Source organism: Oryx dammah, unplaced genomic scaffold (genome assembly GCF_014754425.2).
Source record: "Oryx dammah isolate SB20612 unplaced genomic scaffold, SCBI_Odam_1.1 HiC_scaffold_2, whole genome shotgun sequence".
Classification (NCBI taxonomy): Eukaryota; Metazoa; Chordata; class Mammalia; order Artiodactyla; family Bovidae; genus Oryx; species Oryx dammah.
In genome coordinates this window covers 113921319-113948072 of record NW_024070186.1, presented here as the reverse complement: position 1 = coordinate 113948072, position 26754 = coordinate 113921319, and the positions used below count along the sequence as shown (strand labels likewise).

Here is a 26754-nt window from a genome sequence, read left to right as displayed (position 1 = left end):
TTTCTCACAACTGGTCATTCACCCTGCAGTCTATTTTCTACAACCAAATATTTAATTTGAAAAATAGCTCATGATGCCAATCCCTGTTTCAAAGTTTTCAATGAATGCCTATCCTTAAAGAATAAAGTTCAAGATCTTTCGCATTGATTACTTTTATAATCCAGGCCCTTCTGACAACTTACTTTTGACACTATATTCACCTTGAAAACACGGGATAGTTTTCCCATAAATTTGCTCATGTTCAGAATGTCTTTCTTTTCTACATCTATTCATAACTGTTTACATTTTAAAATAAAATGATTGCATTTTGCCAAAATAACAACTGCTACAAATACTTTTTATGTTTTTAGTAAGAGTAAATAAAGGGCATTCATCATAGTGCATGGTTCTGTTACTCTCAATGAATTTTCTTTTAAGAATTCTTGTGAAATGTTCTTTTTTCCATTTATTGCATTGTATTTCAGAGATCATCTATCAAGGACATGGAAACAAAAAACATAACAGAGCTGAGAGAGTTCATTCTCACAGGACTTACACATCAACCAGAGTGGCAAATCCCCCTGTTCTTTCTGTTCTTGATGATATACCTCATCACCATCGTGGGAAACCTTGGTCTAATCGCGCTCATCTGCAATGACCCTCACCTTCACATCCCCATGTACTTATTCCTTGGGAATCTGGCCTTTGTGGATACTTGGTTATCCTCCACAGTGACCCCCAAAATGCTGCTCAACTTCTTTGCCATGAGCACAATGATCTCTCTTTCTGAATGTAAGATACAATTTTTTTCCTTTGCAATTTGTGTAACCACAGAATGTTTTCTGCTGGCAACAATGGCATTTGATCGCTATGTGGCCATATGCAAACCATTACTTTATCCAGTGATCATGACCAATAGACTATGTATCTGGCTGTTAGTTTTGTCATTTTTAGGTGGCCTCTTCCATGCCATAATTCATAATGCTTTTTTACTCAGATTAACCTTTTGCAATTCCATCATAGTACATCACTTTTATTGTGACATTATACCATTGTTTAAGATTTCCTGTACTGACCCTTCAATTAATTTTCTTATGGTGTTCATTTTTGCTGGATCAATACAGGCATTCACCATTTCCATTGTTCTTGTCTCTTATACACTTGTTCTCGTTACAATCTTAAAAAAGAAGTGTCTACAAGGAATAAGGAAGGCCTTCTCCACTTGTGGAGCCCACCTCCTGTCTGTCTCTTTATACTATGGGCCTCTTCTCTTCATGTATGTGCTCCCTGGATCTGCACAAGAAAATGATCAGAATATGATGGACTCTCTGTTTTACACTGTCATAATTCCTTTCTTAAATCCAATAATTTACAGCCTGAGAAATAAGAAAGTCATAGACTCACTGACAAAAATGTTAAAGAGAAATGTTTAGATACCATATTAATAAGTATTCTCTTTTCATTAAAATACTATAAAACTATACAATTAGATGTGTCTATGTGTTGATTATTATGTAAAAGTTTTTGCATTTACAGTTGTACTATTCTTTTATTGACTTATTCCCAGGTGGCTCAGTGGTAAAGAATCTGCCTGCCAACACAGGAGAGACAGGAGGTGTGGGTTCGATCACTGGGTCAGGAAGATCCCCTGGAGGAGTATATAGCAGCCCACTCCAGTATTCTTGACTGGAATATCCCATAGACAGAGGAGCCTGGTGGGCTACTGCTGGAAGCCAGCGTGAGGAGTCCCACCTGTGACAAGGTCATGCAGCAGAGATTTGATGGGCAAGGCGAGTCAAATCTCAGGGTGTCCCCCTGGTATTTCCCAGGCATGTACCCCCAAAACCAAAAATCTGCCAGCCTTTGTACTCTGCTTTTTCACTTTTCTGACACTCTCTGGAAAAAGTTAACTCAGGGCTTTAGTCTTCTGCATTTGAAAGGGATGTTTCAGTTAAACCCCCTCTGATAGCTCTCTAGCTTGCCTAACAGGTTCCCGCGACCTCTTACAGCTTGTGAATTTGCTTACAGCCCCCCAACCGCGAGAGGCACAAAGCTTAAAGAATTTTAAAGATACAGAGCCTTTTCTAAAGAGCCAAAAATCATATTGGTGACAGGATTTCACTGTTGACTCAATGAGTGCTGCCAGGCCTCCATATTCTTTATCTTTTAGGCACCTGGGAGGATGTTAATCAATGTAAATGGGATATAAAAAAGGATATATAGTAGTTTTGATGTTAGCAACACTAGACTTTTGAGTTAATTACTTTTCTTTTGTTACAAATCACTGTACTCTTTTTACTTGTTATAAATTGCTGTATCTTTGCTATGTAAGAATGTAACTTTATTTAGTGTTTTCTGAGAGTGGCACCAGACTTTGAGAAGAACAACACAAATAAGTCTTCTGGTTGACAAACCCTTATCAGAAAAAAGGCTGTAAAATGTTAATTGGCCCTTTTGGCCAGAAGATGATGTAAATCACCTAAGACTTGTGTATACAATTAGGTATGCAGAGAGAAAAGCCTGGTTTTGATAAGAGTCTGCGCTGCTAATGCTGCATAACTTTGCATTACCCATTGATCTCTATGTACAATCAAAAAGGTATAAAAGGCCTTTCTAGACAATAGAGGCTGGGCCACTCATTGGAAGGACTGGTTTCCCCCGTGTCTCCTCTTTACTCTAATTTCAGGCTGAATTCCCATCTTGGGCATGGAGGCTCGCCATGTCTACTTACTTGTCCCGGCTTCTAAGATCCGTAAGAGAGAGAGCCCAAGGCAGGGCACTCTCCTATATTCAAACGGACACCGGTGGCCTAACGTAGATGGTGCAAGCTGCTTGTCTGGAACTTTATTGGCTTTCCACGTAAACCGAGTTATTCAGCCTCTTTTCTCCACTTAATTTTCCAACTACACTATTTCTTCCTAATCTAATCTTATATTAATAAATAAATAAGTTTTTTCCTCGCCTACTCCGTCTCCCCTTCGAATCACCCTGGATCCACCGGGGCTGGACCCCAGCAGGCTACAGTCAATGCAGTCTCAAGAAGTCAAACACGACTCAGCAACTAAGCATCAGTTCAGTTCAGTTCAATTCAGTCGCTCAGTCGTGTCAGACTTTGCAACCCCATGAACCGCAACACGCCAGGCCTCCCTGTCCATCACCAACTCCCAGAGTTCACCCAAACCCATGTCCATTGAGTTGGTGATGCCATCCAACCATCTCATCCTCTGTCATCTCCTTCTTTTCCTGCCCTCAATCTTTCCCAGCATCAGGGTCTTTTCCAATGAGTCAGCTCTTCGCATCAGGTGGCCAAAGTATTGGAGTTTCATCTTCAACATCAGCCCTTCCAATGAACACCCAGGACTGATCTGCTTTAGGATGGACTGGATGGATCTCCTTGCAGTCCAACGGACTCTCAAGAGTCTTCTCCAACACCACAGTTCAAAAGCATCAATTCTTCTGCACTCAGCTTTATTTGCAGTCCAACTCTCACATCCACACATGACCACTGGAAAAACCATAGCATTGACTAAGCATACAAGATGTTAGTATCTAATAAGTTTCTTTAAACAGCTTCATATTTTAATTATTTATGTCATGCCTAAAAAATTAGAGCAGAAAACAAGAATGAAAAAATTTTACAGGCTTATATGTTGTTCATTGTGGCTCTATAAATACATTCAGTTGTAAAATAGTGCAGGCCCTGTGAACAGGACTTGATTATGATATCTTTGCTATTTCTACAGCCATGTAGCCTGGAAACTCATATCAAATTTAACTCCGTATGGAGGCGGGTTTGTGTTTGGAGTGAACAGAAGTAATTCCCAGGAATTTTGCTAGCAATCAAAAGTCCTATTATTCCACATTATCTGAGGTATGGTAAATTTCACTTCTTTTGGGGATAAACTCCATACCACACAGAGAAATAAAGAGAAATGAGAAAGCAATGAGGAAAAATGGTACGGGAGTTAAGACAATGAAGACAGAGCTACACTGTTAAGAGATCCTCTTACCTTAATATGTTTCTTAGAGAAAAGGAAAGAGGTGAGTTGCCTCTTAACTGTGGATGATTCTTCTATATGTCCTTTCTAGGTGTGTCTGTATGTTATAGATCAACCTGAGAAACTTCACTAATTCAGAAAGCTAACAGATTAGACTGATAATTTAAATTGGATAGACATAGAGAATAAGAGAGAAATGGCAGAACAGGAGAAAAATAGTCAAATACTTCCTGCAGACAAAATCCAGGAATGAACAGCTTCACTAAAAAGTTTTACCAAGCATACAAAGAACTTATTTCAAAAGACAGAAAGTGAGAAAACATTCCCAAATTTATTCTGTTAATGTTTACCACCATCACCTTGATACCAAAACCAAAGACATTATTAAAAAATAATATTACTGTGCAATAACTTTGAAGGATGTAGATGCAAATCAAATTCAACACTACCCAAAAGTATCATACACCGTAATGAGGCTGGATTCATTCCAGGGTCAAAGATGATTCAACATACGCAAATCAATAAACACCATATCAACAAAAGGAAAGAAAAAAAACACATGATCATCTCAGTAGATTTAGAAAAAAACATTTGATAAAATTCAACATCCATTTAGGAATAAACTATCACCAAAGTAGATATAGAGGGAACATATCTCAATATACAAAAACCCATTTACAACAAACCCACAGCCAATATAATACTCAATGGAGTGTTATAATGAAGAGCTGAAATTTAGGAAAGAAACAAAGATGCTCACTCTCACCATTTCTATTCAATATCGTATTGGAAGTCTTAGTCACAGAAACAAGACAAGAAAAAGAAATGAAAGGTACTCACATTGGAAAGGGAAATGTGAGACTGTCACTATTTGCAGATGAGATAACACTCTCTATAGAGAAGTTCCAAGACTCCACGCAAAACCTATTAGAACCAGTAAATTAATTCAGCAAGGTATCAGGATATAAGATTACTATACAGAAATCGGTTGCATTTCTTTACACTAACAATGAAATATCAGAAAAAGAAAATAGAAAACAATTCCATTTAAAACTGCATCAAAAAATAACTAGGAATAAACTTAACCAAGCAAGTGAAAGACCTATATACAAAACTTTAAAACACTGATAAATAAAACTGAAAATGACTTAAAGAATTGGAAAGATATCTCATGCTCTTGGATTGGGAGAATTAATTATGCTAAAGTGGCCATAGTACACAAAGCAATCAGTGCCTTTAACGCAATCCCTATCAAAATGTCCAGGATACTTTTCACAGATAGAACAAATAACCTGAAATTTATATGGAACAACGAGACCCCAGATTGCCAAATTTGTCTTGGGAAAAAATAACAACAAAGCTTGAATATATATATATATATATATATATATATATATATATAAACCCTTCTATACTTCAGACTATATGATAAAGCTACAGTAAGCAAATGTTTGGGGCACAAAAACAGACATATAGAACAATGGAACAGACTGCATATGAGTTATATGATTGATGAGTTATCAATCAATTTTTAATGAAAATCTATCCAGTCAACTAAATGACTCCTCTGTTCTTCACTGACCACCCCCTTCACATCAAATATATCACCAAAGTGGTGATTCTACATTGTGAATTCTTTTGCATTCTCTTCACTCTCCTCTCAAAGTCATTTTACCCAGGGCTAGGTGGCTAGTGGTAAAGAACCTGCTTGCCAGTGCAGGAGACATGAGGGCAGGTTCAATCCCCAGTTCGGGAAGATCCCCTGGAGGAGGAGATGGCAAGCCACGCCGGTATTCTTGCCTGGAGAGTCCCATGCACAGAGGAGCCTGGTGGGCTACAGTCCACAGGGTCGCAAAGAGTCAGACACGACTGAAGTGACTTAGCACACATGCAGGCATACTTCATCCAAATAGATCTCATCTATTATAGAAAATAAAATTGAGGGCATTCTGATATGCATGGTTTATTTCAACTCTCATTCCCATTTACTCATGTTGAAAATTCTTTGTGTCTTTATTTCTGGTTTACTCCATTTCATTTCAGGTAATACCCAGTGAGGACATGGAAAAGGAAAATGCAACGTTGCTGACAGAATTCATTGTCACAGGACTCACATATCAGCCAGAAGGGCAAATTCCCCTGTTTTTTTCTGTTCTTGGTGATATATCTCCTCACCATTATGGGAAATCTTGGCCTCATTGCTCTCATCTGCAATGAGCCTCACCTTCACGTCCCCATGTACTTATTTCTTGAGAATTTGGCCTTGGTGGATGCCTGGATATCATCCACAGTGACACCCCAGTTGCTGGTCAGTTTCTTTGCAAAGGACAAAATGATGTCTCTCACTGAATGTAAGATACATTTTTTTTTCCTTTGGAACCAGCATAACCACCGAATGCTGTTTGCTGGCAACAATGGCATATGATTGCTATGTGGCCATTTGCAAACCATTACTTTATCCAGTTATTATGACCAATAAACTATGCATTCAGCTATTAGTTTCATCATTTTTAGGTGGCCTTTTCCATGCCATACTTCATAATATAACTTTTATTAAGATTGACCTTCTGTAATTCTAATATAATACATCCCTTTTACTGTGAATTTGTACCACTCTTTAAGATTTCCTGTACTGACCCTTCCATTAATTTTCTGATGTTATTTATTTTCTTTTGGTCAATACAGGTGTTCAGCATTCTTACTGTTCTCATCTCTTATACATTTATTCTTTTTACAGTCTTAAAAAAGAAGTTGGTACAAGGCATATATAAGGCCTTCTCCACCTGTGGGGCCCACCTCCTATCTGTTTATTTATACTATGGGCCTCTTCTCGTCATGTATATACACCCTAGGCCGGCACAAGCAGATGATCAAAATATGATGTACTCTCTGTTTTACATGATCCTAGTTCCTTTCTTAAATCCAATTATCTATAGCTTGAGAAATAAAGTCATAGATTCACTGGCAAAAGTGTTGAAGAAGAATGCTTAGATTTCATACTCATATCAGTTCACTGTTTACTGAAATAGTCATAAATTGTGCAGATTAGATGTTGCTACTGTTAACCAGGGTTCAAATTTTTTTGCAGTTATCATTATTACCCTAGTGTTTTAAAGAATTAAGCTGAGAGTACTAATAAGCATCTGAAGCTCTGTGTACATGTTACTCAAAAAAGTAGATAAAATTCTAATCAAGTGTTCATGTTATACCAAAAAAATTAAAGATGAAAACAAATTAAAATATTCTGCACATATCTTCTCAATAGGTCTTCATAAATGCATTAAGTGCTATGATAGTATATTCACTCTGAAAAGGATTGAAATATGATATCTTTGATATTAAGAAACTGCATAAGAATCATATCATGTTTAAACTCCCCAGTGGTGACAGGCCTGTGTTTGAATAAACAGTGGGCAAATTTCAGGAATTCTGCTAGCCATCGAAAAGTATTCCATTTGACTCTATGTGGGACATAGTAAATTTCACTTTTTTGTAGAGTTTCAACTCTCTGTGCTCCAGTTGTGCCCAGTTGTTCAATTGTGTCTCACTGTTTGCAACCCTGTGGATTGTAGCCTACCAGGCTCCTCTGGGATTTCCCAGGCAAGAATACTGAGTGGGTTGCTATTTCCTCTTGCACGGGATCTTCCAACCCAAGGATAGAGCCTGCATCTTCTGCATTGGCAGGCAGGTTCTTTACCACTGAGCCACCTGGGAAGCCATGCAACTCTCTAATCACACAAAAAAGGCAACAGAAATGAGTAGTCAATAAAAATGAAAAATGAGAAGGAGTTAAAGCAGGGAAAATCAGGTCAAATGCAAGAGTATGCTCTTAGCTCAGTGTGTGTCTATGTCTAACAAGAAGAGGGAGGGTGTCTCTCACGATCTTTCCTCTTGAATGGTTCTGTCCAGTGTGGGGGTATGTTGTAAGGTAATCTGAAAAGCTTTACTGATTGAGAAAGCTAAACAATGAGACTGAAGATTTAATTGGGATGGGCATAGAAAGGAAAAAAAGAAGTGGCAGAATAGGAAGGAAATGGTCTCAACTTTCATACAACTTTAAGAAATACGAAACTAATCAGAAAAAAGAAGTAATATGTATAGATTATTAGAATGTGTTGTTAACAAGAGGCTTCAAGTGCATATTACCAAAGTACAAATAACATTAAAATGATCTATCAGAGTTCAATGAGTAGCTGGGAAAGACATGAAAATGAGCCAAAGTTTGCATGATTTGTGCCCCCACGATCCTTAAATGTTAGCTTTTGTCACAATCCATACTGTAAGAATAATAAGTGATTCGTCTTCAGGCATATCCCTGACCTTCCAGTCTCACCACTGATCCCATACACATTCCTACTAACACCATTGATGCCCTCACTCTAAAACTACTCACATCTGTCATTTTCAACATTCTTGATACTTCTACTACTTGGTTATGTTCCAAACATCGTTGTCAGATTATTTGTTATGAAAAGAACTCTGATTAATATTTCTCTTCAATAATTTTTAATGAATTGTATTGCTACCAGATTATGTATATATATTGAATACCTATCTAGGAATCTCTATATGCATATGTATATGTTTATTTGTTTATGTGTACCAACACATTGCATGATTTATAAACATATCTATCCTTAACTATAACTTACCCTGCATTTGTTCATGTTGGCATTATTTGGGGTCTTTCCCTCCAAAAATCTTGATTTAACGCCAAATTCTCTTCTTCCGCTATTCTCCTAATGGCCCCAATGCTATAACAAAAATGAATCACTGAAACTCTTCTGGACAAATCTTCCTCTCAGGTACATTTTTTTTTTTTCATACAGGTCTCTCCACTGGAACATTCTCCCCAAGTATGTCTATCTTCATTTGAAATTGTAACAGTCCTTCCTTCAAGGTCTGTCTTAAATGTTATATTTTCCACAACACATTTCCAGAACACCTCAAAGAGAAAAAGAATGCTCCCTCATTTTGAAACATTGAATAGTTTATTTATACTCTTAGGCCATGTATAACACTGTAATTCTTATTTTGGGCCTATAAGCCATTTTTAGGTTACAGTTTAGAAATCTCACTATTCTCTCATTTATTCCTATGTGATGATTAGCACAGTTGCTTACACACATGAGGTCCTAAATAAATATGCAATATATGTAAACTTGAAATGATTCTGACAGCACAAATATTTCAAATGAAGTATGAATGCATCACTTACTTTTCAGTCTTGCAATGAGCCCACAGAGATTACTAGGCCTGGGATGGCTACTCTATGTCAATGCACCTTCATGTGTTTCTTTCAAGATGATCACAAGCATCACATACCTAAAGTGAATTAATCTTGTTCTTAGAAAGAGGATCAGCCCCAGTGATAGAGTATGACAAAATATCAGGGTGAAGCTCTTTAGTTAGACATTTGGGTTAAAGATACAAACCATATAAATATTTATAACAAATAACATTATTACATATTTTTGGAGGTGCAGATCACAAGATTAGAACAGGATTTCTGCTCTCCTTTTGCTTCTTGAGGGACATCACCAAACCCCAGAAAGCAAATGAAACGATAACAGTCATGATGCTTTCATTATTTTTCACTAGGGAATCTATGTATTTCCATATATCTATAATGCAGTCATTTTCATTGCTATATAATATTCCCATTGTTCTGATTTTTTTCCTGTAATTTAAAGTTTTGCTTTTTCATACACACACAGTTATGACCCAAAGACTACACTGCTAATATAAGCAAATGATATATGTGTTTTATAATCATAAAGGTTTGTTTCCCTAATTGGCCTTTTGTTTGAATGAAAAGGTTGACAACAAGCTATGAGTATGTGAGCATGGTTTACCTGTCAAGTCCTTCTTTAGGTTAGATGGGTATGAAGAAGGCACTAGGGGTCTCTCAGAAACTCAGGCTTCCTATGTAGCCTTCTGTTGAACATGTCTAAAAAAGATCCTACTCTTCTGATGTGTCTTTCAAAAAAGATCTTAACTATTTTATGCTCTCCAGAAATTCACCAAATCTCCTCACTGATGTTTTCCCATTCTCACTTCTATTAAACATTTTTTTTCATTTTTGTATATCATGTATGTCATTTCAGTATCATGTTGGAAAAGATGTCAAGTATGAACTTGAGTAAAGCTCAAGAAACTATGAAATTAAACTACATATATATTATTTAATGGTATTTAGATGCAATGAACTATCACATTGCTTATGACAATGCTAAGTTCATCCAGTTGTCTGGAACACTACTTATATTGGATTAAACTACACATTGGAGATGCTAATAATATAACATAAATACTCTTTATTATGGAGCTGTACTGATGTTCTTAACTTAGAGATTTAAAAGACTCCACGGTTCCTCTCTCTTTATGTACCTTTATAAACATTTTTTTCTCATCATTTTACAATATCTTATGCTGTTGGGAAGTTTCAGAATATTATCCTACACAGTGTTCAAATAGGGCTTCCCAGGCTGTCCAGTGGTTAAGACTCCACCTTGCAATTCAGGGGATACCGGTTCAATTTCTGGTCTGGGAAGATCCTACATGTGTGTTTTTCTGGAATTCCCTTCCTTTTCTATGATCCAGCACATGTTGGCAATTTGGTTCCTGGGCCTTTTCTAAACCTACCTTGGACATGTGAAAGTTCTCAGTTCATGAAATGCTGAAGCCTAGCTTGAAGGATTTTGAGCATAACCTTACCAGCATGGGAGATGAGTATAATAGTCCAGTAGTCTGAACATTCTTTAGTACTGCCCTTCTTGGGAATTGGGATGAGGACTGACCTTTTCTAGTACTGTGGCTGCTTCTGGGTTTTAAATTTGCTGACATATTAAGTGCAGCACTTTAATAGTATCATCTCTTAGGATTTTAAATAGCTGGAATTCTGTCACCTCCACTAGCTTTATTGGCAGCAGTGATTCTTAAGGCCCACTTGACTTCACACTCCAGAATGTCTGGCTCTGGGTGAGTGACCACACCATTGTGGTTATCTGGGTCATTAAGATCTTTTCTGTATATTTTTGCCATCTCTTCTTGATCTCTTCTGCATCTATTAGGTCTTTATCATTTCTGTCCTTAATTGTGCCCATTTTTAGATGAAATGTTCCTTTGATATTTTCAATATTCTTGACGAGATCTCTAGTCTTTCCCATTCTGTTGTTTTCCTCTATTTCTTTGCATTGTTCATTGAAGAAGGCCTTCTTGTCCCTCCTTGCTATTCTCTGGCACTCTGCATTTAGTTGAGTGTAGCTTTCCCTTTATCCCTTGCTTTTGGCTTCTCTTATTTCCTCAGCTATTTGTAAAGCTTCCTCAGACAACTACTTTGGCTTCTTGCATTTTTCTTTGGGATGGCTTTGCTCACTGACTCCTGTACAATATTATGAACCCCTGTCCATAGTTCTTCAGGCACTCTGTTTACTAGACCTAATCTCTTGAATCTATTTGTCACCTCCACTGTAAATTTGATTTAAGTCGCAGCTGACTGGCTTAGTGGTTTTCCCCACTTTCTTTAAAACAAGCTCCAGGTCTATTTTGTATATAGCTTCTCCATCTTTGGCTGCAAAGAATGTAATCAATTTCATTTCAGTATTGACCATTTGATGATGTCCATATTTAAAGTAATCTCTTGTGTTGTTGAAAAAGGATGTTCGTTATGATCAGTGCATTCTCTTGGCAGAATTCTGTTAGTCTTTGCCTTGCTTCATTTTGTACTCCAAGGCCAAATCTGTCTGTTACTCTAGGTATCTCTTTACTTCCTACTTTTGCATTCCAATACCCTATGAATAGGACATACATCTTTTTTCAGTGTTAGTTCTAGGAAGTCTTGTAGATCTTCAAGTGTACCCACTGTCAACTTGGCACCCACAAACACTTTTTTAAACTGTAATTAAACTTCAAGTAAAGATAACAGTAAGGGCATAATTCTACCAATGATGATGCAATTGTGCTGTGTACAATCAAAAATGCATCAAAAAGGGGCTTCCCTGGCAGTCCTGTGATTAAGAATCTGCCTCCCCAGTGCAAGGGACATGGGTTCAATCCCTGTTCAGGAAGATTCCACATGCCAACTAAGGGACAACTAAGCCTGTGTGCCACAACTACTAAGCCTGTGCTCTAGAGCCTGCGACCCACAACTGCTGAAGCCAGTGCACTCTGGTGCCTGAGCTGCACAACAAGAGAAGTCACCATAATAAAAAGCTCATGTACCTCAAGGAAGAGTAGTCTCTATTTGCCGCAACTAGAGAAAGCCTGCCCAGAAAGTCTCCTGCAGCAACGAAGACCCAGTGCAGCCAAAAATAAGTAAATAAATTATTTTAAAAGGCACTAAGAGGGAAAATATTTACTCTTTAATATCTGATAACAAATACAATGATGTTAAATTGACAATGATTAATCATAAGATATTTACTCAATACATCTTATGATAAGGGAATAACAGTGTAAGGAAAAGTAAGACATTTGTTGTACACAAGCATACACACATCATAATGTACTCTTATCAAAGTAAGGAAGAAATACTCAAGGCATTTTGTAACTGAACTCATGGCATTTATAACTACCTTCTTCCACTTTCAAATATATTTTCCCTTTACTTTCATAAGGTACTGCAGTTAGTCACTATTCTTTATCTGGTAAGGTGACCCAAATCATCATTCTCAAAGAGTCTAGAAAATTTGAAGTTCTGCCCCATTAAAAAAAAAAAAATTATTGGGGGCTTCCCTGGTGGCTCAGCTATAAAGAAGTCACCTGCAAATTCAGGAAATGAGGGTTCAATCCCTGGGTTGGGAAGATCCCTCAGAAAAGGAAATGGCAACTTACTCCAGTATTCTTAGCTGGGAAATCCCGTGGACAGAGGAACCTGGTGGGCTACAGTCCATGGGGTTGCAAAAGAGTCGGACATGACTTAGCAACACAACAATAACAATAGCTGATTACAATGTTATATTAGTGTCTGCAGAATAGCAAAGTGACTTAGTTATACATATATCCACTCCTTTTAAGATTCTTTTCCAATATAGGTCATTACAGAGTATTGAATAGAGTTCTCTGTGCTATACAGTAGGTCCTTATTAGTTATCTGTTTCATATCATATAGTAGTGTGTATGTGTCAATCCCAATCTTCCAATTTATCCCTTTCCTCTTATCCTCTAGTAACTATAAGTTTGTTTTCTAAATCTGTAACTCTATTTCTGTTTTATAGATAAATTAATTTGTAGGCTTTTAAAAAATTCTACATATAAGTGATATCATAATTGTCTTTCTCTGTCTGACTTGCTTTACTCAGAATGACAATCTCTAGATCTGTTCATGTTGCTTCATTTGTTGAAGTTTGCCACTGAAGTAAGTTTCAGAGACTAGTACTTCTAAGAGATGCTCTGAGGGATTTTCTTTTTCCAGACACACTTTTGGAGCAGTAGTCCCATTATGGAGCAGTAGTCCAATTTCCCTTGGAAGTCAGAATCAGTCACTTCTGGTGACTTAGCCTTCCTTGCCTGATGATTCAGAGGAATGAGGAGCCCAAAGTGGCCCAGTAGCACTCTTAAGATCCTACGCAGTGGAATCACTGCTACGTGTGCTGGTGGAAATATTCTTCCCTCTGGCTATAAGGGCTCTCAACCTCTGAGCATAATATCTTGGAAAATGAAGTTTAGTTGTCTAGCGGATCTCTAGGTGTAATACCGAGTGGTGCCATTTCCATTTCTACTTCTTGATTTTTGACCTATGAATCCTGGCTATCTGAGAAACAGTACTATGTATTAGATGCTGATTTTAAAAGCACACAGCCTTCTGAAGAACCTTGATCACCTATGGTACTGTCCATCCAGGAATTACTGTAACTGAGTTATAAAAGGCCATTCTGACATTCTCTCAATCTAACAGCTTCAGAATGAAGGGGAACCAGGTAAAACAAGGGAACTCAATAGTAATGGGGCCATCACCACATTTCATTTGCTGTTGAAATAAGATGAGCAGTAGATAAGTAATCTTGTAAGTCCACAAAGAGTTGTTTTGGCAGAAACACTTTGTCTGCAGGGAAGGAATATCAGTACCTAGAGTTAGTACCTATTCTAGTAAGGACAAAACCTTGACCTTTCCACAATGGAAAATTGTCCAGTGTAATCAATCTGTCACCAGGAAGCTAGCTGATCACCTTGATAAACAGTACACTATCAAGGACTCATTGTTGGTCTCTGCTGACAGACTGGGCACTAAGATGTGGCCATGGCCAGGCTGGCCATGGTGAGTAGAAGCCCATGTTGCTGATCCCACAGGTAAACTTTATTCCTGCCACCATGGTCCCCTTTGAGTCCATTTGGTGATGACCAGGGTAGGGTGGCTGAGAAGAAAGCAATGGCACCCCACTCCAGTACTCTTGCCTGGAGAATCCCATGGATGGAGAAGCCTGGTAGGCTGCAGTCCATGGGGTCGCTAAGAGTGGGACATGACTGAGTGACTTCACTTTCACTTTTCACTTTCGTGCATTGGAGAAGGAAATGGCAACCTGCTCCAGTGTTCTTGCCTGGAGAATCCCAGGGATGGGGGAGCCTGGTGGGCTGCCGCCTATGGGGTCGCACAGAGTTGGACACGACTGACACGACTTAGCAGCAGCAGCTGCTGCAGCAGCAGGGTGGCTGAAGAAAAATGTTGACTGGTATCCATGACTGGGTCATCCTGTCCACTTCATTATTAAATTCATCCACTGCTGAAGTCACCCTTCAGTGAGCATTCACATCGGGCACAAATATCTTTATGATTTTTCCCATTTAGAGGGAAATATCCACATACTTCTTTCTCAACTATCCTTGCCATCAATTTTCCATTATTATTGCTTCAAAGTCCCTTACCATCCAGCCAAACTATTGGTTAAAGCCCATGAACCACTATATAACCACATACCTGGCCATTTATCTTTACAGGCAAGTAAGCTATCAGGTATCCAAGTTCTGTCCATTGGGAAGATATTCCATCACACTGTCTGCCAGGGAAGTCACAGAGCGGGAATAGTGTTAGAGTAGTCCACTTTGGGATGGTGTTGTCTGCATATGATGCAGAACCACTGGTAAACCAGATCCAGGTCTTCTATTCCTCTGTTAATTATAGACAACCTCTACCCTCCTATTAGGCCACAAGTGCAGGCTGGGATAGAGAATCCAGTGCAGCAGGCTGGGAACCGTGGGCATTTGGGTTGCTTCTTCATGGACATTCCTGGTACCTTCAAGGCTTGCTCAGGCTAAAACATGCACATACCACTTGCATTTAATAATGATGTGAGAGTGTACTCCCAATTTAATGGCCTGGCAATCGTACAACACCCAATTCAGGAAAGGCAGCTCAGATGCCATGTAAAACTGATGACCCGTTGTTAAGCATTCAGTCTGAGACACCAGGGAAGCCCCTAATAGGGCACAGGGCAGGCTAATAGCTGTTCGTCACATGCTGCTCTTCACTGGCTCCATTACATCCAACTCTTTGCAACCACATGGACTGCAGCACGCCAGGTTTGCCTGTCCTTCACTGTCTCCGGGAGTTTGTTCAAACTCATGTCCATTGAGTTAATGATGCCATCCAACCATCTCACCCTGTCACTCCATTTTTCTCATGCCCTCGATCTTTCCCAGCATCACGGTCTTTTTTAATGTGTCAGCACTTCACATCAGGTGCCCAAAGTATTGGAGCTTCAACTTCAGCATCAGTCCTTCCAATGAATATTCAAGATTGATTTCTTTTAGGATTAACTGGTTTGATCAACTTGCTGGCCAAGATAATCTTAAGAGCCTTCGCCAGCATTAAATTTTGAAAGCATTTAATCAATACTTTGGCGCTGAGCCTTCTTTATGGTCCAACTCTCAATTCTGTACATGACTACTGGAAAACCCATAGTTTTGACTATACAATGGTTCTATGAAGACCTACAAGATCTTCCAGAACTAGCACACAAAAAAATCTGTCCTTTTCATCATAGGGGACTGGACTGCAAAAGTAGGAAGTCAAGAGATATCGGGAGTTACAGGCAAATTTGGCCTGTGAGTACAAAATGAAGCAGGGGAAAGGTTACTAGAGTTTTGCCAAGAGACTGCATTGGTCATAGCAAACACCTTCTTCCAACAACACAAGAGATAACTCTACACATGACATCACCAGATGGTTAATACCAAAATCATATTGATTATATTCTTTGCAGCCAAAGATGGAGAAGCTCTATACAGTCAGCAAAAACAAGACTGGCATCTCACTGTGGCTCAGATCATTAACTCCTTATTGCAAAATTCAGATTTAAATTGAAAAAAGTAGGGAAAACCACTAGACCATTCAGGTATGACCTAAATCAACCTTATGATTATACAGTAGAAGTTACAAATAGATTCAAAGGATTATATCTGACAGAGTGCCTAAAGAACTATGAATGGAGGATCATGACATTGTACAGAAGGCAGTGATCAAGACCATCCTCAAGAAATCAAAATGCAAAAAGGCAAAATGGTTATCTGAGGAGGCCTTGCAAACAGCTGAGAAAAGAAGAGAAGCAAAAGGCAAAGAGAAAAGGAAAGATATACCCATTTGATTGCAGAGTTCCAAAGAACACGAAGGAGAGATAAGAAAGCCTTTTTCAGTGATCAATTCAAAGAAATAGAAAAAAATAGAATGAGAAAGACTAGAGTTCTTTTCAAGAAAATTAGAGATATCAAAGGAACATTTTATGCAAAGATGGGCACAATAAAGGACAAAAACAGTATGGACCTAAGATGCAGAAGATATTAAGAAGAGGTGGTAAGAATATACAGAACTATACAGAAAAGATCTTCATGACCCAGATAATCATGGTGGTGTGATCACTCACCTAGAGCTAGACATCCTGGAATGCGAAGTCAAGTGGGCCTTAGGAAGCATCACCACAAACAAATATAGTGAAGGTGATGGAATTCCAGTTGAGGGAATTCAAATCTTAAAAGATGATGCTGTTAAATAGCTGCACTCAACATGCCAGCAAATTTGGAAAACTCAGCAGAGGCCACAGGACTGGAAAAGATCAGTTTTCATTCCAATCCCAAAAAATGCAATGCCAAAGAATGTTCAAACTAATGCACAGTTGCACTCATCTCTCACATTAGCAAAGGAACACTCAAATTCTCCAAGCAAGGTTTCAATAGTATATGAACAATGACTTCCATTTGTTCAAGCTGGATTTAGAAAAGGCAGAGGAACCAGAGATCAAATTGTCAACATCTATTGGATCCTTGAAAAAGCAGGAGAGTTCCAGAAAAACATCTACTTCTGTGTTATTGACTATGCCAAAACATTTGTGTGGACCACAATAAACTGTGGAAAATTCTGAAAGAGATGGGGATACCAGATCATCTTACCTGCCTCCTGAGAAATCTGTATGCAGGTCAAGAAGCAACAGTTAGAACTGGACATAAAACAATGGATTGGTTCCAAATTTGGAAAGGAGTACTTCAAGGCTATATATTGTCACTGTGCTTATTTAACTTATATGCAGAGTGCATCATGAGAAACACTGGGCTGGATGAAACACAAGCTGGAATCAAGATTGCTGGGAGAAATATCAATAACCTCAGATATACAGATGACACCACCATTATGGCAGAAAGTGAAGAAGAACTAAAGAGGCTCTTAATGAAAGTGAAAGAGGAGAGTGAAAAAATTGGCTTAAAATTCAGCATTCAAAAAGCTAAGATCATGGCATCCAGTCCCATCACTTCATGGCAAATAGATGGGGAAACAATGGAAACAGTGAGAGGCTTTATATTTTGGGGGGGCTCCAAAATCACTGTAGATGGTGACTGCAGCCATGAAATTAAAAGACATTTGCTCCTTGGATGAAAAGCTATGACAAACCTAGACAGTATATTAAAAAGCAGAGAATACTTTGCCAACCAAGTTCTGCCTAATCATATCTATGATTTTTCCAGTAGTCATATATGGATGTGACAGTTGGACCATAAAGAAAGTTGAGCACCGAAGAATTGATGCCTTTGAATCGTGGTGTTGGAAAAGACTCTTAAGAGTCCCTTGGACTTCAAGGAGATCCAACCAGTCAGTCCTAAAAGAAATCATTCCTGAATATTCATTGGAAGGACCAATGATGAAGCTGAAACTCCAATACTTTGGCCACCTGATGTGAAGAACTGACTCATTGGAAAGGACTCTGATTCTGGGAAAGACTGAAGTCAGGAGGAGAAAGGGATGACAGAGTATGAAATGGTTGGATGCCAACACTGACTTGATGGACATGAGTTTTAGCAAGCTCTGGGAGTTGGTGATGGACAGGGAAGCCTGGTCTTCTGCAGTCCAAGGGGTCACAAAGTGTCAGACACGACTGAGTGACTGAATTGGAATGAAATTTACTATACAGACCTTTGTTGGCAATGTAATGTCTCTGCTTTCAATACACTGTCTAGGTTTGTCATAGCTTTTCTTCTAAGGAGCAAGCATCTTCTAATTTCATGGCTGCAATCACCATCTGCAGTGATTTTAGAGCCCAAGAAAATGAAGTCTGTTACTTGTTTCCATTTTTTCCCCATCTATTTGCCATGAAGTTATGCTTCCTCCCATGGAGAGTATTTATCTGCAACAGATCTGAATGCTTTGTTCCAAACCTAAGGTTTAGCACTTATCTTGACCTGCCAAAGGCTCCAAAGAGCATCCCTATCTTCCACTACCACTTCAAGCACCTGTTTCTGCTGGATCATATGGTCCAAGTGGCACCACAGCTTGGAGAGAAGGCCAGGTCTTTTGCAAATCTTTCGCCTGTTCTGAGCCATGCCCAAATCAAGCAGTTTTTCTGGTCCCTTGATAAAGTGGTTGTCTTAATGTACTCAATAAGGATAATTTTCCTTCTAAAATCCATAGTAGCCTACTAAGGGTTCTGTCTCCTTTTTGGTTGCAGGATGGGCTAGATGCAACAATGTATCTATATCTATGAAGTTATAATTCCCCATGACCCACACAACTGAATCTCAAGAATTTCACTAAATTAAGTGGACCCTGAAATTTTGGGGGTTTATTTCTCATCTTCTAACAGGCAAATGTCTGCCAATAAGTCTAAACCAGTTGTTATTTCTTGCTCCCTAGGTCGTCAGCATAATGGACCAGTGGGATATCTTGTAGAAGGAAAAGAAATAAAAATCTCTAGAGAAAAATTTATAAATCATGTATGTGATAAAAGCCTTGTATACTGGATATACAAAAAATTCTCAAAACCTAATAATAAGAAAACATATAGCTTCATTAAAAAGGACAAAAAGTTTAAACAGACAGGTCACTAAACTAAATGTATATATGTCAAATAAGAACACAAAAACACACTCCATATCATTGTTCTTGAGGATATGTAACTGAAGACCACAATGAGATACCATGACCCAACTATTAAAATAACTAAAATTGAAAAGACTATTCCTATTGGAAGTAGCAATACAGACTTTTGTACTATTAGGCAACAAAGAGTTTAAAGGTAATTACATGAAATTGAAGAGGGCAGTGTGTTTAAGTCAGGTGAGGGTTAGATTGAGGCTATCAATACACATTATACTGCTTACTCCATCCTTTTACACTGCTGAGTTCTCACAGTGACTTCTCCTTTATCTATGATTTTTTCATCTCTTTTTAAGGTTTCACTGGCACAAATCTAAGAAATACTATGATTGATTAATCTACCAAAATATATGCTTCTTTTTTTCACTAGCTGCCAGTCATGTCCTAAGTCGAGATTAAAGATTTTTCTGCTCTTCAAAGTACAATATTACTATTTTCATATTATGTTCTTTTGGCATAAATAGTGTTATTTTTCTAAATGAATTCTGTATGCCAAGTACTCTGTTAATAATTAGAGGCAAATCTGAACATGTGACAACCCTGTTCAAAATCCCTCAGTAGTTTTCCTTTGAGATAAAGATAAAAGTCCCCAGCCTAGTCTTCCATGCTGTGATTCAACCCATGCTGGCCTGCCATGTCCATTCTGGCTCTTCTTTGCTTTCCTCTTTTGCATGTCAGCTCCATCTGCCTTTTTTTCCCATTCCCCCCTACCCCACCTCCAACTTCACTAATGATCTAGTTCTCTGATAAGCTAGGCCTCCCAATGATGGAAAACCCTGAGGATGCTAAATGTCTAGAGGCAGCACCTTGGTAGAAATGAAGACCCTCAGGACCCAGCCCTGACCTATTGAAACAGAATATGCACTTTCAGAAAATCACCAGGAGAGTCACAGGGACTAAGGTTGGAGAGGCACTGATCTAGGCCACCTCCCACTGTGATCCTTTGTTTTGTTTTATCTTTGCTCCTTCCCCTGACCTATGTCTAGTAAAAGTTTTCTCCAAAAATTTCACTGTAAAGTGGGGAGTTCTTTGCAGATCTGGAATGTGAGCTATAGTTTGCACCCTGAGGACAACTTTCTCGTACTTGGCTCCTAAAGGTAGTCTAGAATTTTGTCCTCATTGAATTCATGTATAATCAGCTCAGAAAAGACCATACTAATCAAAGCACTGAGAGCATCAAAATTTGTGGATGAATTGAAGTTTGTATAAACATGCCAGAAGTGTCATCTCTTGTGGAAGGTAGTGACATAAAATACAATTTCAGTTGTTAAAACTAGAATTGTCTACAGTGACTTGATATTTATGATTTTAGAGTCTGTAATGCCCTGTGGAACAACCTGGACTTTTGCTACAGGTTCAAATCTATAATGCCCAGAGGAACAACTTAGTTTTGTCCTAAAGGGAATCAATGCATGATATTAGGAAATGTTAGTGCTTCATTCCTTCCTCTTCTGTTTAAAAAGAACACTTTCATTTAATTGGTTGACTCTTCTGTTCAAAGCTAATTTACATAAACAAAATTTTCCTGACCTTGGGAAATGAATGTGCAAGGAATCCTGGCCTGTGTCATAATCATTCCAGTGATGCTGCATTATTTTCTACTTAAAAAGACTACCTCTTTGAAAGGATCGCCACAATTTCTCACAAGGTATGGGTAAAAAAGAAATAACTTCTGTAAGGCATATTATTCTTAGGTAAAAGAGTCAGAATACTGTAAAATCTATAATTTTAAATTGACTTACTAGATGCCAAAAAAGCAGGTGAAAAAATTAACAATTAATGAAATATCTATATATCATATTTTTGTGACTAAATTTAGATAGGCAAAATAACTGTAAGACTGAATTTTCCCTCAATGATAATTCATTATCTTTCTAACATAACTATAAAGACTTCATAAATTTTGGTGAACTAGAATCTTAAAGAATTTAAACTGGCTTTAAATATAGGTCACATGTTTCCTACATAAGAAATTTTTCTGGGTATTCTGATTAAAAGTTTCATTCTTCTTAATCACAGTTGCTGACTAAACTTTTAAGGTAAGTCACTTACATATTAATTTCTCTATTCTCTCACCTACTTTTTTATTATTTTAATATATATTATAAGAAATATGCATAAAATGTTCCCTTATTGCTCCTTCCAAGTTTATACTTAATAAAGACCCGCACACATATTGAATTGAGCATTTTTAATTATCATTTAATTTGGAATTGCAAGGAAGGGAGCCTATTCCAAATTAAATACATTTGACAACTAGAATTACTGGCATTGGTTATTTATATTACTTGAATTAGGCTCCAGTCTTTGGCTCAATTTTATTTTACTAGAAAAACTGGTGGAGAAGAAAGTGCTCTCAAATAAACACAGCAGGATTTCTAGAGAAAATCAGCTCTAATCACTCTAATAAAATATATAAATCAATTTTTAATTAATTATGGAAAGAACTTTCCAGAAATGCTAATATATTTAAAAACAGTCAAAGTTTCTAAGGTAAAATTTAAAATTAAATTCTCTGGGTCACACACAAATTCCTTAGGAAGATAATCTTTGAATTTTGAAAAAAAAGAATACAGAAAGATTCCCAGTGTTGACAACATTTAATGAAAACCAGGATGACGGCAAATATTTACCTGCAAATTTTCCCCATATTTCCTTCTTGGTGTTTATCTGATACTACCTGTCTTCATTGTCTTGTCTTTCCTAGTTTTTTATCTGCGGCTCTGTTATGCTTTTTATATTTCCCCACTTGTTTTTTTAAATAACTCATCCAATTGTTCCTTTCTACTTCTACCCTCTTTCTCATCTTGGTACCTTCCTCTCTTCAGAAAGTGTGAAAGAAAGTGAAAGTGTTAGTCCCTCAGTTGTGTCTGACTCTTTGCAATCCCACGGACTGTAGACTGCCAGGCTCCTCTGTCCATGGAATTTTCCAGGCAAGAATACTGCAGTGGGTTGCCATTCCCTTCTCCAGGGGATCTTCCCAACCCAGGGATTGAACCCAGGTTTACTGCACTGCAGGCAGATTCTTTACCATCTGAGCCACCAGGGAAAGTCGAGAAAATATGTGTCTAAACACTTTAGAAAATATGTATTTAAATACTCTACAGGAAAAAAAAAATTGTCTATAGGAAGTAGAAAAATTATAATTGTTATCCATTTTTTTCTTGGTGTACTCAAAAACATTCTCCTCATGTTATGTGCAATGCTTCCCGTTCATTTCTCACTATTCTCTGGCCTCAACGCGATCATAAATTGGAAACTCCTCTCACTAAAGACACTAAAAATCTCTCATTTCCCAGATTCAATGATTGTTCATCTCTTGTTCTACGGGAGCATTCATTTTGCCAATCAGTGTTGCACTTCATTATGTTCTTGTGTCTTTTTTCTCTTTATGTTTACAACATTCAACTCTCCAGTTCTACCTTCCACTTCTCTGATTACTCTGCTCAGTGTATCTTTTTGGTCTCTCCCTTATCTCTCCGGGAGTTGGTGATGGACAGGGAGGCCTGGGGTGCTGCAATTCATGGGGTCGCAAAGAGTTGGACACGACTGATTGACTGAACTGAACTGAACTGAACTGATCTCTCTTTGGCTAAAGCTAGGGCACTTGTTTGTAACAGAAAATTAGTTAGCTGAATGGAAATTGACTATTGCATAGAAATTCCAGGGAGATTGGAGGAATCTGCTGATAAATGGGTAGGAACAAAAGAAAACAATACAGTGAGACAGCAGCCCAAATCAAATCTCCACACTTGCTCAGTAGGAGCTCCTATTGCAGCTGCTGAATTGTAGAAGCCATGGCTCACGCTGACAATGCAGCTGGTGCAGACGCAAGAGGCATTTCCTAGGGTCTTGATCTGGCTGCCGTGGCTGACTTTGCAACGCAAATTCATTTTTTCCTGTCCCTTTGCTCCACGCTCGATGTTACAAATCCAGTGTTAGTACGTTTGACTATTCAAACCTAGATCAAGTCCCCTTACTCTAGTTGCAAGGGGATGGAAAAGTGAGTTTCTGGCTCCTTTGACTTCTAGAGTAAGTGGTAGACTTGCCTGATACCAAGACTCATGTAGTAGAAAAGAGAATCATTTTCAGCTATCTAAAATGATATGTATCTATTTCAAACTTCTTTAATAAAAGTTGCTGAATTTTTTTTTTCTATATCCTCCTTTTATTTTTTCCTTTCCTTTTCCTTTTTCCTTTTTCCTTTCTAATGGTTAGGTCATTCATAAGTTATCCAAATACTCCAAAGTCATTTTTTATATTAAGTGCTAACAAACATACTACTAAGCTATCCCACCTGGATATTCAGAAGATGCTTTCTCCACAAAGTAGCCCAAACATCTGAATTCTCAAATTCAATTTGTGATGACCATCTATCCAACTGTCTCCTTTCTCCTTCACTGACCACCTCCTTCACATCTATGTTACTGAGTCTTAGTGACTCTACATTCTGATTTATTTCTTTTTTTCCTCCTCATCATGGGTGACCCCATAGACTGTAGCCCGCCAGGCTCCTCTGTGGGATTTCCCAAACAAGAATACTGGAATGGGTGTGCTAGTAGTAAATTATACCAGAGAGACTAGAGCTTCACATGAATTTGAATCAACTGGAGGGAATTTTTAAAATGCAGATTGTTGAGCTTCATTCTTGCCCTCTTGAACATACATTTACAATAATACTGCATAATCTGTATTTTGTACAAATATTTCACCAATTTTGATGTGTATTCTGATTTGAGAACAATTCAATAAGAGTATCAGCTCCCTAATTAGTATTCCTGACACTAGTTTCCCTTCCCTACAGAGTATTTCTACACTACCAAATATTTATTTTAAAAAAGATAATGTGGCTCCTTGTATTAAAAGTTCCCAGTGCATGCCTGCTGTCTGACAAAGTTCAAGATCTTTCACATGGCATCCAAATCATTTTGTAATAGCTCAAATTTCTTTTCCCTGGAATCTCATCCATATCCTAGACAGAATGTCCCTCACACATTCAGTTATCTCCATAAATTTAACTAATGTTTAGAGTCTTTTTCTTTTTTCTAAATCCTTTCATTCTCCCACATTTTTAATGCAATAATTGCATTTTCCACTACACCAATTTCCAAAATTAGTTTCCATTGCTATTTGTTGTTGTTGTTTAGTTGCTATATCATGTCCAACACTTTGTGACCCCATGGATTGTAGCCTGCCAGACTCCTCTGTGGGATTACCCAAGTAAGAATACTGGAGTGGGTGTGCTAGTACTAAACACATTTAAGGCACTCTGATAAGTGTATGACTTTGTTTCAGTTATTTCTCCTAATAGTCTTTCTATAAAGCTTACATCTGCTTGGGCTTCCCTGGTGGCTCAGATAGTAAAGAATCCACCTGCAATGTGGGAGACCTAGGTTCGATCCTTGAGTTGGGAAGGTCCCCTGGAGGTGGGTATTGCACCCACTCCAGGTATTCTTACCTGGAGAATCCCCATGAAAAAACCCGGGGGGATACAGTCCATGGGTTCATTTACATCTACTTATATCTTACATTTACTGCATTTCATTTCAGGGAGCATGGATACTAAAAATGCCACACTGCTGTCAATGTTTGTTCTCACCGGACTTCCCTATCAACTGGAGTGGCAAATCCCCTTATTCTTGTTGTTCTTGGTGATATACCTCATCACCACTGTGGGAAACCTTGGACTAATTTATCTTATCTACAATGACCCTCACCTTCACATCCCCATGTACTTATTCCTTGGGAGTTTAGCCTTTGTGGATTCTTGGATATCATCCACAGTGACCCCCAAGATGCTGGTCAATTTTTATGCCAGGAGTAAAATGATATCTCTCTCTGAATGTATGTTACAATTTCTTTCCTTTGCATTTGGTGGAACCACAGAATGCTTTTTACTTGCAACAATGGCATATGATCGCTATGTGGCCATATGCAAACCATTACTGTATCCAGTGATTATGACCAACAAACTATGCATCCAGCTGTTAGTCTCATCATTTGTAGCAGGGCTTATTCATCCCATGATTCATGTAGGTGCTTTATTCAGGTTAACCTTCTGTAAGTCTAACATAATACATCACTTTTACTGTGACATCATGCCATTGTTAAGGATTTCTTGTATTGACCCTTCAATTAATGTCCTAATGGTATTTATTTCCTCTGGGTCAATACAGGTGCTTAGCATTATGACTGTTCTTGTTTCTTATACACTTGTTCTACTTACGATTTTGAAAAATAAGTCTGTACAAGGCATAAGAAAGGCCTTCTCCACCTGTGGAGCCCACCTCCTATCTGTCTCTTTATACTATGGGCCTCTTCTCTTCATGTATGTGCGCCCTGGATCCACACAGGCAGATGATCAAGATATGATGGATTCTCTATTTTACACTGTCATAATTCCCTTGTTAAATCCAATCATCTACAGCCTGAGAAATAAGAAAGTCATAGATTCACTGACAAAAGTATTAAAGAGAAATGTTTAGATGTCGTACTATTATCAGTTCTTCTTTTTGCTGAAATAGTCACAAAATTGTGCAGATTACATGTGGTTCAGATTGGGTTAAGGTTCAAGGTTTTTGCAGTTATAATTACTCTAGTGTTTTGAGTTAAGTTGTTAGTACTAACATACTCCTTAAGATATTCCTGTATACTGTTCAAAAAGCACAAGGAATTTTCAACAATTTTCATCTCACATTAGAATAATTGAAGCAGGAAACAAGTTAAAATATTTTACATACTTGTGTATTCTATAATGTAGATTTATAAAATGATTAGGCACTGAAATAGTAATGTTCCTCTAATAGGTTTTGACTCTGTTGTCTTTGATAGTATATAGCTGCACAGCCTGGAGACTTAACTGCATATAAATCCACAATGTATGCAATGTTTGTGTTTGAATGAAATGATGTAAATCACAAGAATTCTGCTGCAGACCAAAAGGTCTTCCAGTCTACTTTATTTGGGACACGGTGAATTCCCCCATCACCATGGGGATTCAACAGTCATATACCAGAGAGAAATAAAAAGAAATGGGGAAAGCAATGAAGAAAAAATGAGAAGCAAGTTAAGACAGTGTCGGGAGAGTCACATTTTAAGAGGATGCTCTTAGCCCAGTCATTGTCCATGAGCAACAAGAAGAGGGAGTTGGCTCTCACTGTCTATGATGTCACTTCCCAGTTGTGCCTGTATTTTGTAGGATAATCTGAAAACCTTCCCTAATTAGAAAGCTAGATGAGACTGCAGAATTTAATTGGGATGGGCTTAAAGAAAAAGTGGCACAATAGGAACGAAATGGTCAATCTTGCTAGATTTTTTAAAGGGAAACGTTTAAAATAAATCAGTAATATATGTCTTTCTGGAATGCAGTGTTTACATGATTTTGAATGCATATTACAAAAGTTCAAATAATGTTGCTAAGTT

The 26754-nt window shown here is 38.0% G+C and overlaps 2 protein-coding genes and 1 pseudogene across 2 annotated transcripts; all 3 read left to right on the top strand.

Annotated features, from left to right (window-relative positions):
• Positions 1 to 461: 461 nt before the first annotated feature.
• LOC120852912 (olfactory receptor 5H8-like) lies at positions 462 to 1412 on the top strand. Its single transcript, XM_040226396.1, has one exon. The coding sequence runs from the start codon at positions 483 to 485 to the stop codon at positions 1410 to 1412; it is 930 nt and encodes a 309-aa protein (XP_040082330.1). The 5' UTR covers positions 462 to 482.
• Positions 1413 to 6029: 4617 nt separating this feature from the next.
• Positions 6030 to 6968, top strand: LOC120852905 (annotated as a pseudogene).
• A 17919-nt stretch (positions 6969 to 24887) lies between these two features.
• LOC120852897 (olfactory receptor 5H2-like) lies at positions 24888 to 25817 on the top strand. Its single transcript, XM_040226374.1, has one exon. It carries the CDS (start codon positions 24888 to 24890, stop codon positions 25815 to 25817), a length of 930 nt encoding a protein of 309 aa, XP_040082308.1.
• The last annotated feature ends 937 nt before the right edge of the window (positions 25818 to 26754 follow it).